The sequence below is a fragment of the Eublepharis macularius genome, chromosome 18 (genome assembly GCF_028583425.1).
Source record: "Eublepharis macularius isolate TG4126 chromosome 18, MPM_Emac_v1.0, whole genome shotgun sequence".
Taxonomy (NCBI): Eukaryota; Metazoa; Chordata; class Lepidosauria; order Squamata; family Eublepharidae; genus Eublepharis; species Eublepharis macularius.
This window is the reverse complement of record NC_072807.1, coordinates 10,652,760-10,669,163: the sequence shown is the minus strand read 5'-3', so window position 1 is coordinate 10,669,163 and position 16,404 is coordinate 10,652,760. Positions and strand designations below refer to the sequence as shown.

The 16,404-nt window shown below is 45.5% G+C and overlaps 2 protein-coding genes across 2 annotated transcripts in view; both read left to right on the top strand.

Annotated features, from left to right (window-relative positions):
* LOC129345354 (alpha-2-macroglobulin-like) overlaps positions 1-11,325 on the top strand; it is an 80,279-nt gene extending 68,954 nt beyond the window's left edge. The window contains exons 32-37 of the mRNA XM_055002473.1: positions 1,399-1,489; positions 2,299-2,370; positions 3,226-3,288; positions 5,195-5,297; positions 5,546-5,587; positions 6,533-11,325. Of these exons, the coding sequence (XP_054858448.1) occupies positions 1,399-1,489; positions 2,299-2,370; positions 3,226-3,288; positions 5,195-5,297; positions 5,546-5,587; positions 6,533-6,558 (397 nt within the window). The 3' untranslated portion in view covers positions 6,559-11,325. The remainder of the gene's footprint in view (positions 1-1,398; positions 1,490-2,298; positions 2,371-3,225; positions 3,289-5,194; positions 5,298-5,545; positions 5,588-6,532) is intronic.
* Positions 11,326-11,414: 89 nt separating this feature from the next.
* Positions 11,415-15,795, top strand: LOC129345355 (olfactory receptor 10R2-like). Its single transcript, XM_055002474.1, has one exon. The coding sequence runs from the start codon at positions 14,088-14,090 to the stop codon at positions 14,625-14,627; it is 540 nt and encodes a 179-aa protein (XP_054858449.1). The 5' UTR covers positions 11,415-14,087; the 3' UTR covers positions 14,628-15,795.
* The last annotated feature ends 609 nt before the right edge of the window (positions 15,796-16,404 follow it).

Sequence of the window (16,404 nt, the reverse complement as noted above, 5' to 3'; positions counted from 1 at the left end):
TCTAGGCCACTACATGAGGAGTGGAGCTGAAGAGTGGGAGAGGGAAGCTCTCCTCAGTTGAATGGCCATCAGCAGGCCTTGAGTAAATCTACACCACACTTCGGTGAATATCAGCTAACCATTTACGGAAGTTCAAGCATGCCAATGTGGTTGAGCAGCTAGACTTGGGGTGCAAGTGATGTTGGCGGTTTCCTAAAGAGTTTCCTTGAGAAGTCAGCAATGGGAAATGTTCTCCACCCACACATTGTTTCTTCCACCACTCCCCTCCCCTCTCACAGGGCAATAGCTTCCTACAACGAAGAGCCAGTTTTCCTGCCAGTATAACAGCAGTTTAAGAAATGTTTGCCCTACCATGTAACTCCCTCTGTTAATTCTTCTACTGGGCAGGAACCAAGCAGGCACCATCAGAAGCTTCTACATTTGGCCAGAGTCAGTCGCATCTGCTGCTGAGCCCGCCAGTTCCAGTATCAAGCCCCACTTTCTGTGGTCTCACCGAGTGCAGGGACAGGAGTGGCGCCAGGGTTTCTGGTGCCCCCAGATTGCGTGATGACGTCACTGCGTTATGACGTTGTCACTGCGTGATGATGTCATCACTCAGCAAGCCGGCCCCATTGGCCGGCAAGTGGCTGGGACGGGGTACGAGGTTGCCTGCACTCCCAGTCAGGCATGGCGGGTGGCTGGGGAGGGTCTGCACACCGCCCCAGACACCCGCCGTGCCTGGCCCGCGGCTGCTGTGCCCGGCTGGGGGCATGCGTTGGTGGCGGCGGCGGTGCAGGGCTGGCCTGCTGCAGCAACTACAGGCTAGGTACACCATCTCCATGGGCACGTGCCTCTGCCTACAGCACCCCCTCCAGCGCCCCCTTCAGTGCCTCAGCTCCCGCGGCACCTGCCTCACCACCTCAATGGTGGCGGCCGTCCCTGTGCAGGGAGTACTTTTATGTTTAAAGCCACCATGCAAGCTAAGGGCTAGCCAAGGGCTCATCTCCTCAGGTTTTCTCAGGCAACTAGAAGCTGAGCACCAATCTACCCGAGCTCCTTCTCAGATCCTCTTGGGGACATGGCTTGCACCACTCCCCGTAGCACTCCAAGTACTTTCTCTTTAGCTTCCACTACCATCCCCACAGGTCTCCAGACAGCCATATTTCAGCCACAGGTCCTCCCTTGCCGTTTCCAGCCTGGACTAATCTTCTGCTCTTCTCTGTGTCCATGACTGCCATTTTTCTCCCAACCAGTCAACGTGGCATCTTCTGTGACTAAGGAGCCCCATTGAGGCAGGCCACATCAGCACACCTGAAGGCAATTCTTCACCAAGAATATTTTCCCAAGAATAAGGCATTGGTGGCTTTGACTTTGAGTTCAAGAATTTGAAATGGCTTCCTTTTCCTCTTTGTCTCTCAGTTACACCGGCAAGCGCCCATCCTCTAACATGGCAATCATTGATGTTAAGATGCTGTCAGGATTCATTCCAGTGAAATCATCAGTGAAAAAAGTAAGCGTCCTATATATGTTTCAGGACCCCACTATAAAGAAGCATCTCTCTTGAGAAGAGACCTGAGAGCTCAGGATGTAATCTCGTTAGATTTTGGTTCGAATTTGGGTTTCCTGGGCAACCCTAAATTGCTGCAGAGATCTCATAAGTCTATATTGCAGGGTTTCAGCTGCCACTTTGAAAGTTGCTAGGCAACTGTTATGACATCATTAACTCATCGGACCTCAGAAGTAAAGCAGGGTTGGCCTTGGTTAGTACTTGGATGGGAGGCCACCAACGAAGTCCAGGGCTGCAGAGGCAGGCAGTGGCAAACCACCTCTGTTAGTCTGTTGCCCTGAAAACCCCACAGGGTCTCCATGTCAGATGTGACTTGATGGCACCTTACACACAGAAGGCACCCTGCCTGAGGTCGCTATGTACTATTTGCTGATAGGTCCATGAATTTGTCTGATCTTTTTTTAAAAAGTCAACTAAGCAACTGGCTATGTTGTGGTAGCGAGTAGCATCTGCTAATTTATTTGGTAGGCTCATCTGACCAGGGCCATTTTCACACTGCTTACTGTCCACGGAACATGGCGCTGAGCTCCCAGAACAACAGTGTCTTCCTGGCGCAAAAATCGTTCTCGCGCGAAATCATGCCACTGTCGTTCTGGGAGCTTAGCGCCATGTTCCGTGGCCGGTAAGCAGTGTAAAAATGGCCCCCGTCTCCTTCCCCTCACCATTGTGTGAAGTTTCAACTGACCATGGGGCTAGAGACCCCACAGCATTGCACCTTAATAATGCAGCCCTCTTCATTTTGCCTCCTCCAGCTAGAAATGCCCAAGATGATCAAGCAGACAGAAGAGAGAAGAGGTGATATCATCATAGGGTCCATATTGCTGGTGAGTGGGTAGGAGGACCCAAGGAAAGACAGGGAGAAGCATTTCTTGGGGGAACAATGGTCACAGTGAGAGGAGTCCCCCCTCCCCCATCTCTCTGAAGCCTTGAAGCCGTACGTAGGTATAAAAGCAACAGGTTATGCCTCTCAGGTTATTCCCACTTTGCTTCCCTCTTTTATTCTCAGAAGAGGCACTGCAGTGCTCTTACAGTGTCTTCGTACCCCTGAGACCTGTACCTCTCCTTTCTCCTTCCCTGTAAATAAGAGGTGGAAGAGAGAAAATTCTCTTCTTGTCCTCCTTTGGATGGGAGACCTCCAGCGAAGATGAGGGTTGCAGAGGCAGGCAGTGGCAAACCGCCTGTGTTAGTCTCTTGCCCTGAAAACCCCTCAGGGTCTCCATGTCAGATGTGACTTGATGGCACCTTACACACAAAAGGCACCCTGCCTGAGGTCACTGTGTGCTGTTTGCTGATAGGTCCATGAATTTGTCTGATCTTTTTTTAAAAAGTCAACTAAGCAACTAGCCATGTTCTGGCAGCAAGTAGCATCTGCTAATTTATTTAGTAGGCTCATCTGACCAGGGCCATTTTCACACTGCTTACTGGCCACGGAAAATGGCGCTGAGCTCCCAGAATGACAGTGTCTTCCTGGCGCAAAAATCGTTCTCGCGCAAAATCACACCAGGAAGACACTGTCATTCCAGGAGCTCGGCGCAATGTTCCATGGCCGGTAAGCAGTGTGAAAATGGCCCCCATCTCCTTCCCCTCACCATTGTATGAAGTTTCAACTGACCACGGGGGCAGCGACCCCACAGTATTGCACCTTAATAATGCAGCTCTCTCCATTTTGCCTCCTCCAGGAAGTAACGGAGGTCAAGCGGACAGAAGTGAGCACCAATCACGTCCTACTGTACTTGGAACAGGTGAGTGGGTAAGAGGGCCTGAGGAAAGGCAGAGAGAAGCATTTCTTTGGGGAACAATGGTCGCAGTAAGAGGAGTCCCCCCCTCCCCATCTCTCTGAAGCATTGAAGCCATATGTAGGTATAAAAGCAACAGGTTATGCCTCTCAGGTTATTCCCACTTTGCTTCCCTCTTTTATTCTCAGAAGAGGCACTGCAGTGCTCTTACAGTGTCTTCGTATCCCTGAGACCTGTACCTCTCCTTTCTCCCTCCCTGTATATAAGAGGTGGAAGAGAATTCTCTTCTTGTCCCCCTTTGGATGGGAGACCTCCAGCAAAGACCAGGACTGCAGAGGCAGGCAATGGCAAACCGCCTGTGTTAGTCTCTTGCCTTGAAACCCCACCAGGGGTCACCATTAATCAGCTATGACTTGGAGGCACCCTCCACCGCCACCTTCCTTACTCCACATGCTCTCTGGTGGAGGGAAGGATTCCGGGTTCCGTCTCTTTTGGCCTGCTTTTGCAGTTCAAGATGCTTGGAAGGAGGGGATGGAAAGAGGCTACAAGCAATATCCTCTCATCCTGAGAGCCCTCAGAGTTATGGGGTGCTTCCTCGGGAGTGGACTTGGCCAGTCTCTGCTGCATTAGGCGATGGGATTTGTGTGGCTTCACTGAGATTTTCGAGCATTGGGAGGGGGAGCAGGAGAAGGATGTGAAAATGGTTGCATGAGCTCACAGGGGTGTGTGCAAAAGCACTCATTTATGCCAAGCCCAGAGGGGCCCAGTTAAGAGGAAACAGAGGCTGCTCCTACAAAGCCTGAGGGAGTTCCCCAAAATATCAATTTCCATAACAGGCTGCCGTGGACTCAAACACCACACCCTCTGGTCATCTGAGGGGGGGGGGGTTCCTCCCAGCCTGTAGGTGGGGAACCTCAGTGGAGTTTGTGGTTGCAGCTGTGGAACCTAAGAGAACCTAGAGACTATTGGCTCTTCACTCACCATTGTGGTTGCAGCCATGGAAACTAGGAGGACCTAGGGCCATCGACTCTAATGCTCGCAGTCACTCCAAAGCGATATGGGGGTGGGGTAGGGCAGTAGGGCCTTTCCCTTCCTGTGTGAGCTCCGCACTGCCTGTAACTGGCAGTTTCTTTTTCACCGGGACCGCTGCCCTCTACAGAGCATTGCTGAAGAAATCCTGCTCGGATGGCAGGGCCAGAAAGACTGGCGATTCCAGGGACAAGCCCCTCCCCTCCAGGATCAAAATCAGCTGACTGACCCTGCCTTCAGAGAGGAGCTGTATCCCAAGAGTAAGGACTGCCCCACTCCTAGGACCTCCAGAGAATGCCAATCTCCAGAGCCCTCTGAGGAGATAAAAGTCCCACGAATATTCTCCCTCTCTCCATGAGTCTCTCTACACGAGACATTTTACGTGAGGATGCTCAAGTGTACAAAGACGCACTGATTCTGGGAAGCATAGTTTTAAAAGACAGAACCAAAGGCCCTGTCAATCTCATCTCTCTACAGGAGGGTAGTTTAAAAAGACAGCCAGCAAGAAGGCTCCTAGGAGGATTTATTAATTACATTTTCGCCTCCCTGAAGGCTCCGTCAATGTCACCTCCCCTTAGGGGAGGTTAAGATGAAATTAACAAACCCTCTGAGGAGCGAGCTCTGCCTGCTCTTTCTTTTAAAACTGCACTTCCCAGAAACATTGCATCTCCCTAAACTTGAGCATCCTCATGCAAGATGCCTGATGTAGAGAGACTCTATGAAACAAAGCAAGAAACATCTGCGAAGGAGCTGCGTAGTCTCTCGCCACAGGCCTACTTCCTTTGGGACGTGCAGCACCACCTGGCTGGTTGAGCTCTTGCTGGGGATGAGGAGATCTGTGTTTAAAAGGATCAGATATAAGTAAATCCCACTGCTTCCTCAGATAAGCAATGTGACTCAGAGCTACTCCTTCATGGTGGAGAGGGAGGCGCCCGTTCAGGACCTGAAGCCTGCCTTGGTGAAAGTCTATGATTACTACGAAACAGGTGAGGAAAGACTTGCGACCCTGTTGTAGGTATTTAAATTTTTTAAAACCTGATCCCTTGCTTCTCAGCCTCTTCAAGCAGCTTACCAAAAATTAAAGCTGGCAAAAATAAATGTACGTAAATGTTCCTGAACAAATCCTTATTAACATTAGACTACAGAACAATTGACATCTGTGCAGAAAGCTGGAGGCAGCATTTTACAATACTCCACTTCCCCTGCCCTGACTGTTATTTCCTTATTTCTCCAGGTGACTCTGCCGTGGCTGAGTACAACGCCCCCTGCAGTACAGGTAGAGTGTGAACAGAGGTTGTCCCTTGCCAGATGTCTCAACTCTCGCTCTTTGCTTAACTATCTTATCGCCAATTTACTCGCCCCCATGGGCATTGCTGGGCAACTTTCTGAGATGAAAATACTCTTCCACCTAAAGAGAGATCAGAACATTTTTAAAGAAATGTTTACAGGCCACTCTGTCCCAAGGGATAGCAAACAACGCAATGCAAAGAGTTCAACCCTCTCTTGGAAGCTCTGCCGAAACAAGATAAGTGGCCCTCGTGACATGTGTGAAAGCAATTTGTAAGAACAGGTCTGCATATCAAAACTATTAAAAAGTTGCCTTGGTTTCACTTCACTGTGAAAATTGCTCCTTGAAACTACCAAAAGCTGAAACTGATCAATGGAGAGAGGAATATGGCGATTAGATGGTTGTTGTGGGTTTTCCGGGCTGTATTGCCGTAGTCTTGGCATTGTAGTTCCTGATGTTTCACCAGCAGCTATGGCTGGCATCTTCAGAGGTGTAGCACCAAAAGACAGAGATCTCTGAAATTGCTCCTTGAAACTACCAAAAGCTGAAACTGAACAATGGAGAGAGGAATATGGCGATTAGATGTTAGCATTTAATTTCATATAAAGCCATCCAGTGGGTTCGACTGTCCTGGTCTGAAGAGTCTGAAAATGACCGGATGACACACAGAGTCACCAACTGTGGCCCTGAAAGCAATCTACCCCATCTGCTTTTGATGCCAGAAGTAAGACCTTTGTGAATCTCTTGGCAGGAAGTATGTTGGGGCAGGGGCATTTAAGAACAGCAGATTACCAATTACTTCATTTGCTGATATTATTTTGCAAACCTGGGGGTGGGGGAGCTTGGAGATTTTTCTGCCTCACCCACCAAACTACATTATGCCTTCTCTGGCTGAATATTTGGCATAGTTTTTTTTAAAAATTTATTTTGCAGGTGAGATTAAACAGAAGACTGCATGATGAATGAAGAGATCCAAAGTTCCCATTCTGGTTCTTGTTTAAATTTTTCTTCCACTGAATGATGAAGACTACCAAAGATAAAGAGGAAAGGCCCTTTCCCAAATTTCCTCTGCTTGCCTGCCCCATATTGTGTTACCAGTTTATAAACTGACCATCATAAGCCTCACCCAACTGTGGCTTTACCCAAAGAACTGTTAGTGTAAAATAACGCTGTGGAATAAACGCTGAGCTGATTAGAGAGGCAAAAGCTTTATTTGAGGAAGTTACATACTTGAGGGAAAGAGGGAGAGAGAGAGACCCTAGCTATCTGACTACATCTTACAGAGAGAAGTGTGGCAGGAGAGAGAAGAAGCAGGATATTGCCCTGTTAGGCCCAATAGGAGACAAGACAAGGAAATGACCCCCAGGAAACAAGAGAGGTGCTGCTCTCACTGTCCTAAGTGATCCTTGCTGCCCCCTGCATGGTAGGCTCTTCTTCCTTCTTGCTGCTGCAGTACACCAGACATTGCTATTTCCAACACCCCTTCTCAATGTCTAGTGTACAAAGTCCACAAAGTTCAGTCTTTCACGTAGACTTTGGAATTTCTCTTTGGCAAGTGTCTTGGTGAGGATGTCTGCTATCATTTCTTCTGTAGGGCAGTACTGTAGCTCAACAAGCCCTTCTTGCATATTTCTCACAATGTGATTCTTTATGTCAATGTGCTTGGTTCTTGATCCAATTCTTTCTGTATTTGCAAGCTTTATGCAAGTTTGATTATCTTCAAAGAGTTGTATAGGTTTGGGTTCATTTATCCCAAAGTCTTCTGATAGTTGTAGAATCCACTTGAGTTCTTGGCATGCTTCTGCTGCTGATATGTATTCAGCTTCTGTAGTTGATGCCACTACAAGGTCTTGCTTTCTGCTTGTCCAACTGATTGCTCCTCCACCATAAAAGAATACTCGTCCACTGGTAGACTTTCTGTCTGTGATGTCTTCTGCCCAGTCAGCATCCATGAATCCCACTAGTCTGGGATTGTCGCTTGCTGGTAGCTTGAGCTTCAGTTGTGCAGTACCTCTCAGGTATCTTGCCAGTCTTTTGACTGCTTGGTGATGCACTTTTCTTGCACGGTATTCCAACTGCTGCTGCTATGTCAGGTCTGGTTACTGTACTTATGTAGAGCAGTTTTCCAGTTGCTTCTCTGTACACTTTGATGTTTCTCAAAGGTTCATTGTTTCCATTTTGTTTCAGGAAATCTGTTTCCATTGGAGTACATGTTGGTTTTCCATCTTTCATATCCATGTAGTCTAGGAAATCCATGATCTTTTGCTTTTGATTGAGAAGATAGCTTCCATCTTCCTCTCACTCTAATTGAACGCCAAGGTAAAAACTGACATTTCCAAGACGCTTTACTTCAACCTCTTGGTTCAGGTGCTGAATTATTTCATCACAATCTTGTTGATCCTCATAACAAAGGAGAAGATCATCTACATAAATCAGAATAAAAGTCCATTTGTTGTCTTTCTTTCTTGAGTACAGGCAGCGTTCTGCCCCACCTTGCTTGAATCCTTCTTTGATGAGCATTTGGTTCAGTTTCTGGTTCCAGGCCCTTGCAGCCTGTCTCAGTCCATAAATGCTCTTCTGCAGTTTGCATACAAGTCCTCTGTCTTTGGACTGTTCAGATCCTGGAGGCTGTGTCATATACACGTCTTCTTCCAGCTCTCCATGAAGAGAAGCAGTTTTCACATCCAGATGCTCCATGTGCATCTTCCTTGCGGCTGCTATGCTCAGTAGTGTTCTTACTGAAGTGTGTTTTCACTACTGGTGCAAAGGTTTCATCATAGTCTTCCCAGCTAGAAGGTTCTGGTACAGCTTCTGTTTTTGCCAGGTAAGAGAATTTCAGCAGTGGAACTCCTTTGTTTGTTCTGTCTGAGTGTCTGACACTTGGCTCTGCTTCCCCTTCTCTTTCTGTGGGCTCTGCAGGTGTCTCTTGCGTCTCAGTCAGGTCCCAGAGTTGCACAATTTCTGGCTGCTGTGCTGCATCAGCTTCCTTTGGTGTAGACCCTCTGGTGTCAGGCTTGCTGGCCTTCTTTTCGTCAATGTACACCACATGGCGGATCTTCACCATGTCTGTCTTTGGGTTGAGGATTCGATACCCCTTGCATCCCAGTGCATATCCAACAAATATGCCTTCTTCTGTTCTGAGATCCATCTTAGACCTCTTCTCCTTTGGAACATAAGTGTAGGCCTTTGATCCAAACACTCTCAGATGCCTTACATTGGGCTTGTGGTTGTACCACAGTTCAAATGGTGTGCTGCTTGTACCCTTTGTAGGTAGCATGTTCTGCAGATAGGCAGCAGTGTTGATAGCTTCTCCCCAATATTTTTGAGGTAGCTGTGCTTCTTGCAGCATGCTTCTGCACATTTCTGTGAGAGAACGATTTTTCCTCTCTGCGATCCCGTTGAGTTCGGGTGTATGCCACGGTCAGGTGATGCTCTATTCCTTCAGCTGCTAGGAAGCTTGTCATCTCCTTCCCCACGTACTTGCCTCCATTGTCTGTGCGGATAGCCATTGGTTTTCTCTGGAATCTGTTCTGCACCATTGCTAGGTACACCTTGAATTTTTCCAGTACTTGGCTCTTTTCTTTGAGCAGGTAAATCACAGTAAATCTTGAAAAATCATCAGTAAAAGTCAGAAAGTACTTACTTCCACTGGGTTTTACTGTTCCCATGGGTCCACAGACATCACTGTGAATCAGCTCCAGTGGTCTTGTGGTTTGCTTCTCACTCTGCTTGGTGAAAGAAGATCTTGTGCCTTTGGCTTGAATACAGCAAACACATTTCTCTGCATCAGGACATTTTCTCATTTGCAAATCATTAGTCAGATTCTGCCTTTCAAGCTGATATATATAATCCATATTAGCATGTCCAAGCCTTCTATGGATAAGATTAGTACAATTCTTGTGGGTGCAGTTTTTAAATAAATTCATTGCCCCTTCAGAGCAATCCAGCATATACAGGCCATCCTTTAATGTGCCTTGTGCAATTAATTCACCTTCATTGATAATAAAACATTTCTCTCCTTTGAATACAGTCTCAATGCCCTTTTTCGCCATCATAGATACAGATAATAAGTTAGTTTTAAGTTCAGGTATGTAGAGACAATCAGCAATCTGCACTTCTCTAGTCTGGCCACTGGGTAGCGAACAACATGCAGATACGGTCCCTTGTCCCCGAGCTGTTAAAGCTTCTCCATTTGCAGTATACAATTTTTCATGACATGTATTCATCTCATCAAAAAATTTTCCTCGTTGCATAGATGGTTAGTGCATGCACTGTCAATTGCCCATTTGTATATACTTTGATCATTTTTACCAACATTTAAACAGTCCTTGTTCGATTTTCCCCTCGTTAGGCTAGCGGAATTCGGCAAGCTATTAACTCGATCTGCATTCCTAAAGGCTTTTGTTTCCGTCCCTCGTGGTGGTTTGCTCACTCTCTGTGAATCACGAAAGCGACAGTCTTCCTTTAAATGCCCTCCTTTTCTGCAGATGCTGCAGAACGAATCATTTCTTGAACTGACTCTTAAAGCAAGCTCTCTGGGCTGATTTTTATAAGTGTGTCTGTTGAAACTTTCTTTTTGCAATCTCGCAAGTACATAGTTTAAGCTTAGACTTTCTCTCATTTCCAAAACATGCACAATGCTTGCATAAGATTGAGGAAGGCTGCTTAACAAAATTATTGCCAAATCCTCATCCTGGATCTCCTTTCCAAGGGATCTTAATTTCTGTGTTAATTCCATGAAATTTGCAATATGGTCTTTTAGTTGTTGCTGGGGCTGCATCTGAATTCGATACAATTGTCTCAATAGCAAGATTTTAGTTTTAATTGATTCTTGCCGGTTTATTTGTAGAAGAGACTTCCACATATGTCCCGCCGTGGGCTCATGAATAACTCTTAACAATTGTTTATCAGTTAAAGCATTAATGATAATAGATCTTGCCTTATTATCCTGCTTTATCCATTTGGCTTCATTCTATTGGTTTCCTGTTGGATTTTCATCTGTTACCGCAGACCAGATGTCCAATTGTATGAGGTGCACCTAATCCTTTCTGCCCAGAGATCGTAGTTTCTCCCGTCGTCTAGCTGAATGACTTGGAACCCCTGCTGTGCACTATAGGAGTCGGCCATCTTTCCTCTATTGTCTGCCCTCTGTATTTTAGCCTGCGGCTATGGCAGAAGTTTTATTGCTCTCTCTTAACTTCAGCTTGCGTTAATTGCCTCTGTGGCCCATAACCCTGTTAGAGCGAGTGTAAAATAACGCTGTGGAATAAACACTGAGCTGATTAGAGAGGCAAAAGCTTTATTTGGGGAAGTTACATACTTGAGGGAAAGAGGGGGAGAGAGAGAGACCCTAGCTATCTGACTACATCTTGCAGAGAGAGAGAAGAAGTGCGGCAGGAGAGAGAAGAAGCAGGATATTGCCCTGTTAGGCCCAATAGGAGACAAGACAAGGAAATGACCCCCAGGAAACAAGAGAGGTACTGCTCTCACTATCCTAAGTGATCCTTGCTGCCCCCTGCATGGTAGGCTCTTCTTCCTTCTTGCTGCTGCAATACACCAGACATTGCTATTTCCAACAAGAACAACCTGAATGGCTGTGGGAAAGCAGAATAAATAGGTGAGAAGAGTCTATATAGACGGTGCCCCTTCAAACAATGTACCCTTTCTCAGTCTGAGATCCGCAGTGTCCGTCTGTTGGAGATAATAAAAATACTTCCTATTCTACAGTCATGTCTCTAGTGCATTTCTAAGTAATAGTGGTTGGGGGGAGGGTTGTGTCATTTTCTAGTAAAAATCCAAGGCAGAGTTAGCAGCACTGAAATGTAAGACAGAAGAAGCCTTCTTCTTTTGAACACCCATAAAGTGTGCGTGCGTTTGATTTTCAGCAGCGGAATAATTGTGGGAAGGGTGTGTTGAAGCTCTCCTTGGCCCAGGGTTTCGCTTCTGCCACTCCTTGCCCAGTTGCTTTTTATCCAGCCAGGCTTTAAGTCTGGAAAGTACACAATTAGGAGAAAAAAGTTCAGGGGGGGGCGATAAGTATCCAGAGGAAAGGGGCAGCCTTCTCTCTCCCCTCTGCCACTTTCCCCCTTGAATATTTTGTCTATTTCAGCCCCTAGGCATACTTAAATGTGCTGAAATTAATGGGTGCATACCAAATGTTTGCAAGGGATGGGTTGAGACTCAGTAGTAGAACATCTGCTTTGCATTTGGAAGTTCCAGGTTCAATCACCAGCAGCTCCAGTTAAAAGAATCCAGTCACAGGTGATGTGAGAAAACCTCAACCCTAGACTCTGTAAAATTGCAGGGCCACCAGCCATGTGGCTATTTTCGCCGAGGGCGAGTTAAACTTTAAAAAACTCCTCTTTTGTTCCAGCTGACCCAAAGTGACATCATTGTGAGGTCTTGAGTTCCACCACCTCTTTTCCTAGAAAAAAAGCCATGGGTATGACCGATATGTGTCCATATGTAAACCTTTACATTACCAGGTGCTGATGAATCAGAGATTCTGTACTAAACTGGTTGTCTTTTCAGCAACTACTGGTTTTCTTTTTTCTACAATTGAGACATTTTTCATATTTACCTTGACGTTCTGTGGGCTGAATATAATCAATCACTTCTTTTCTGATATAGCACCTTTACTTGAGCTAGCCTGTGCCAGAAATTATATAGGAGAAGCTGTCATTTTTCTTATTTGTTTTTTGGTAGTATGTTGCTCATTCTTTCTGATCCTTCTATCCTACATTATAATCTTAAACACAGTCCTGAAAATCCCCACCACAGATGGGAAATGGAAAGCCTTTTCAACATGTGCTTCTCATCTTATTGTGCACTTTGGATGTATTTCCATTATTTACCTGAGGCCCCAATCCAGGTATACTTTGAATGAACCAGTGCAAAAAAGGCTGCCCCCAACGTAAATTGCAAAATAAAGGAAACTCCACGGGGGTTGTAGTCAGTACTATATACAGTACACCATATAAACTCTCAGAAAATAATTTAATCACTGTTTAGCATCTACAGTTACAACGTACAATGTATATTAACTGTTTCACTATATATTCAGAACAACATTCAAAGTATCCAGAATAAACCTGCAAAGTAAATTAACCAGTGTCCCAGTGACGTATCTTCTTAAAGGTCACACAAAAAACGATGTCCTCTTTGTAGTCAGTTGAAATGTGATGTCACAATAAAATGACTGCGGGGATAAATTGTCCCTCCAGACTTGTTCCAACGCAAGCTACTTGTCCTGAACGGAAAAAAGAAAGAGACACACCCAATCTGGGGCTGGCTGAAGTTCAGATTTCATCAATGCCTCATCAGGAGCGTCAGTCTCCGTGGTATTCTATTCTTACAGCATGCGTTTTAAACATCTGGAAATACAAATACATTATTGTAGCCAAACCTTCTCACATTCCATGACTTCAGTATGAAAATTAACTTACTCACTCATGCGTGCACCTCTTAGTGCTTCCAATCGCGGTAAATCTTACACTTCCCACTGGTAACGTGCGGCGGCCGTGTCTTCTCAGGCGCGCCCCGTGTGAGTCCAACTCAATACTCTTAAAGACCACCCACTCAGCTCATACCCTAAAGTTTAAAGTAACCGCCACTTCCTGCTGCTAAACAGAAACTAAAGAAAGCAATTCAACACCAGCTCATTGTTTAACCCTTGAGGTTTCACGGTGTGCAAGCGAGTGATCCAAAAAGCCTCCCTGCGTAAAAGAGCTACCTGGTCCCTTTTTACTACTTCCAAAACGGCAACCCGAAGAGAGTTGCTCTCATGATCACACTCTATGCAGTGCTGCACCAAAGGTGCTTCTAAGACCCTGTTTCTGATCCTTGAAAGATGTTCCAACACCCGTACCTTTAATGGTCTGCCTGTGCACCCTACATACAATAACTTGCACGGACATTCAATCAAATAAACCACCCCTGCAGTGTAGCATGAGGCAAAATGAAAACACCTCAATTTCTCTCCTCTGACCCCAAGTTCATCACCTTCCAGCATGAGATTACACATGGCACACCTGCCACACTTAAAATTACCCCGAGGCAGGCTTGCCTTCTCCTGTCGTCCCCATGCTGCTCCTTCACTTTCTTATGGGAGGATAGGGGGACCTGCTTTGGGGGGCCATAACATGGCCCCCCAAAGTCCAATCGGTCTGAAACTTGGGGTTTTTTTAGAGAGGGGTTAGAGGAAGGTCCCCACCAATTTTGGGCTGATTCGGTGGGAAAATGCCTCCCCCAGACGTCTGGGAAGACGGAGGCATTTTCCCATTGAAAAGCTGAAAGAAAGCCAAAAGAAGCCGAAAAGTTTCGGCTTTTTTTCTTTCGGCTAAGCCGAAACGTTTCAGCTTTCTCCAAAACTTTTCGGCTAACCCGAAAGAAGCCGAAACACTTTTGTTTCGGCTTTCTTTCAGCATTCAGAAAGCCGAAACGCACATCCCTAGTGACCATATGTAAACCTTTACATTACCAGGTGCTGATGAATCAGGGATTCTGTACTAAACTGGTTTTCTTTTCAGCAACTACTGGTTTTCTTTTTTCTACAATTGAGACAATTTTCGTATTTACCTTGCCGTTCTGCGGGCTGAATAAAATCAATCACTTCTTTTGTGATATAGCACCTCTACTTGAGCTAGCCTGTGCCAGAAATTATATAGGAGAAGCTGTCATTTTTCCTATTTGTTTTTTGGCAGTATGTTGCTCATTCTTTCTGATCCTTCTGTCCTACATTTTAATCTTAAACACAATCCTGAAAATCCCCACCACAGATGGGAAACGGAAAGCCTTTTCAACATGTGCTTCTCATCTTATTGTGGTTATCGTGCACTTTGGATGTATTTCCATTATTTACTTGAGGCCCCAATCCAGGTATACTTTGAATGAAGACACATTGATCTCTGTTACATATACGCTAGTGACTCCATTGCTGAATCCGTTTGTTTACATCTTGAGTAACAAAGATGTCCAAATAGCACTCAAGAAATCCCTGGGCAGGAGCACGTGCACCGAAAAGATATGAGAAGCTCTTTGAACTTGCTGTAAGTCCAGTGAGACCTTAAGAAGAACACCATCCATGCTGGTATGAGCTTTCAAAAGACAGAGCTCCCTTCCTTAGGTACTATAGGAGAAAGAAGCCCCTTTACCTTAGTTTTACAGAAAATTATGGGGAGGGAGAAGGAAAGAGGGAGGAGTTGAGCAGAGAGAGGCCTAATATAATAAATCCAGTGAGATTCTTTATGTGGGAACTTGAACCCCTATGTGGGGTAGTTTCGATGGGAGAGATTACAGGTTCTTGCATGAGGTGAAGATAAACAAAAGTGCAATAAAATAAATGACAAATTAATTAAGGAAGAGATCGTGGGATATATGAGAAAATTGAACATCAGTAAAGGATTATAGTATGATGTAATAGGTGAAGAACAGGGTGTTAAAATTGTTAAAAAGAGTCCTCTGGAGTTATTAGAAATTATAATGAATAAAGAACTCCAAGTCTCAGTTTAAGCCAGAATGACAGAAGGTGTTTATTTTCTGGACAAGTTCTAATTCAGCCCTTTCATGTGGCATATTCCTTATGAAGTTTTTCTGTCGAATAGGGGCTTTCAGATCCGCAACAGGATGTCCAGAGAGATTAACAAAAAAGAGTCCAGTAGCATCTTTGAGACTAACCATCTTTACTGTAGTATAAGCTTTCGAGAATCACAGTTCTCTTTGTCAGATGCATGGAGGGTAAGAAAAAACTGGTCAGATATATAGGTGGGGAGGGGGGAGTAGATGCAATCATTAGCTTCTGATAATGGGATCAGTTACTTCTGATAATGAGATAACCATTCGTAGTCTCTATTCAATCCAAGCCTGACTGCGTCAAATTTACATATGAATTCCAATTCAGCAGCTTCCTGTTGGATTCTGGTTTTGAAAGGTTTCTGTTGAACTACAGTGACCTTTAAGTCCTTGATGGAATGTCCTGGTAGATTAAAGTGTTCTCCCACTGGTTTCTGGATTTGCCATTTTTAATGTCAGCTTTGTGTCAGGTTCAGAATGGTTTCCTTAATGCTATAACCAAAGAGACTCCATTTTCATTCTTTCAGTATTCTTAGTGCTTTGTTCACAGGTGCCAAGACGTTCCCAAACAGCTTTCTCCCAGAAGAGGAATGTTTTGACTACTACTTTGCCAGCCTTGGGAAACTTTTGCTTTCTCAGCTTTAGACGGATTGTTTTGAGAACTATGGGGGGAGGTTGGGCCTGCCATGGTTTGATACTCTGTACTTTGTTCTGTGCCTATCATTCGTAACAATTCACGTGTACCAGCCTAGATATTGCATCTAGGTCAGTGGACTATAATGGTTGCCTTTTTCAGTAAATCTTTTGAAAACAACGGACTCTTGTCTGATTGCAGAAGGTAGTCTGGATCACAACTATTATTTAGCCACAGATCTGACATTTTGTTACGAATCACATCTGTTCCAATGCCTAAGCCGGGGCAGACGGATGCCAAAGCCACTCCTGACAGGGACCCTTTGTTTGATCCTTATGCTTCCCCCGGTTCGGAAGGACTGGAACTTCAAGGACCCGTTCAAAGGAGAACGGGGTCTTCCGTTACTACAATATATACCCTCGCTCCTAGCACGACTGATACTCGGCCCGTAGCAGCAGCTGACCCACTGATACCTTTGCCGACGCCGACACAGTGGGGATCGAGGCCTAGGGACGCGAGGAAAAGAAGAGCGAGTACGATGTTCACGCAGCCCCCAATGGAAGGCCAACGGAGCTTGGGAGTGATAGCAGAGCAATCCAGT

Bases quoted from the DNA above. Each gene is read 5' to 3' on its own strand.
- LOC129345355 (XM_055002474.1), top strand. From the start codon at position 14,088: ATGAATCAGGGATTCTGTACTAAACTGGTTTTCTTTTCAGCAACTACT.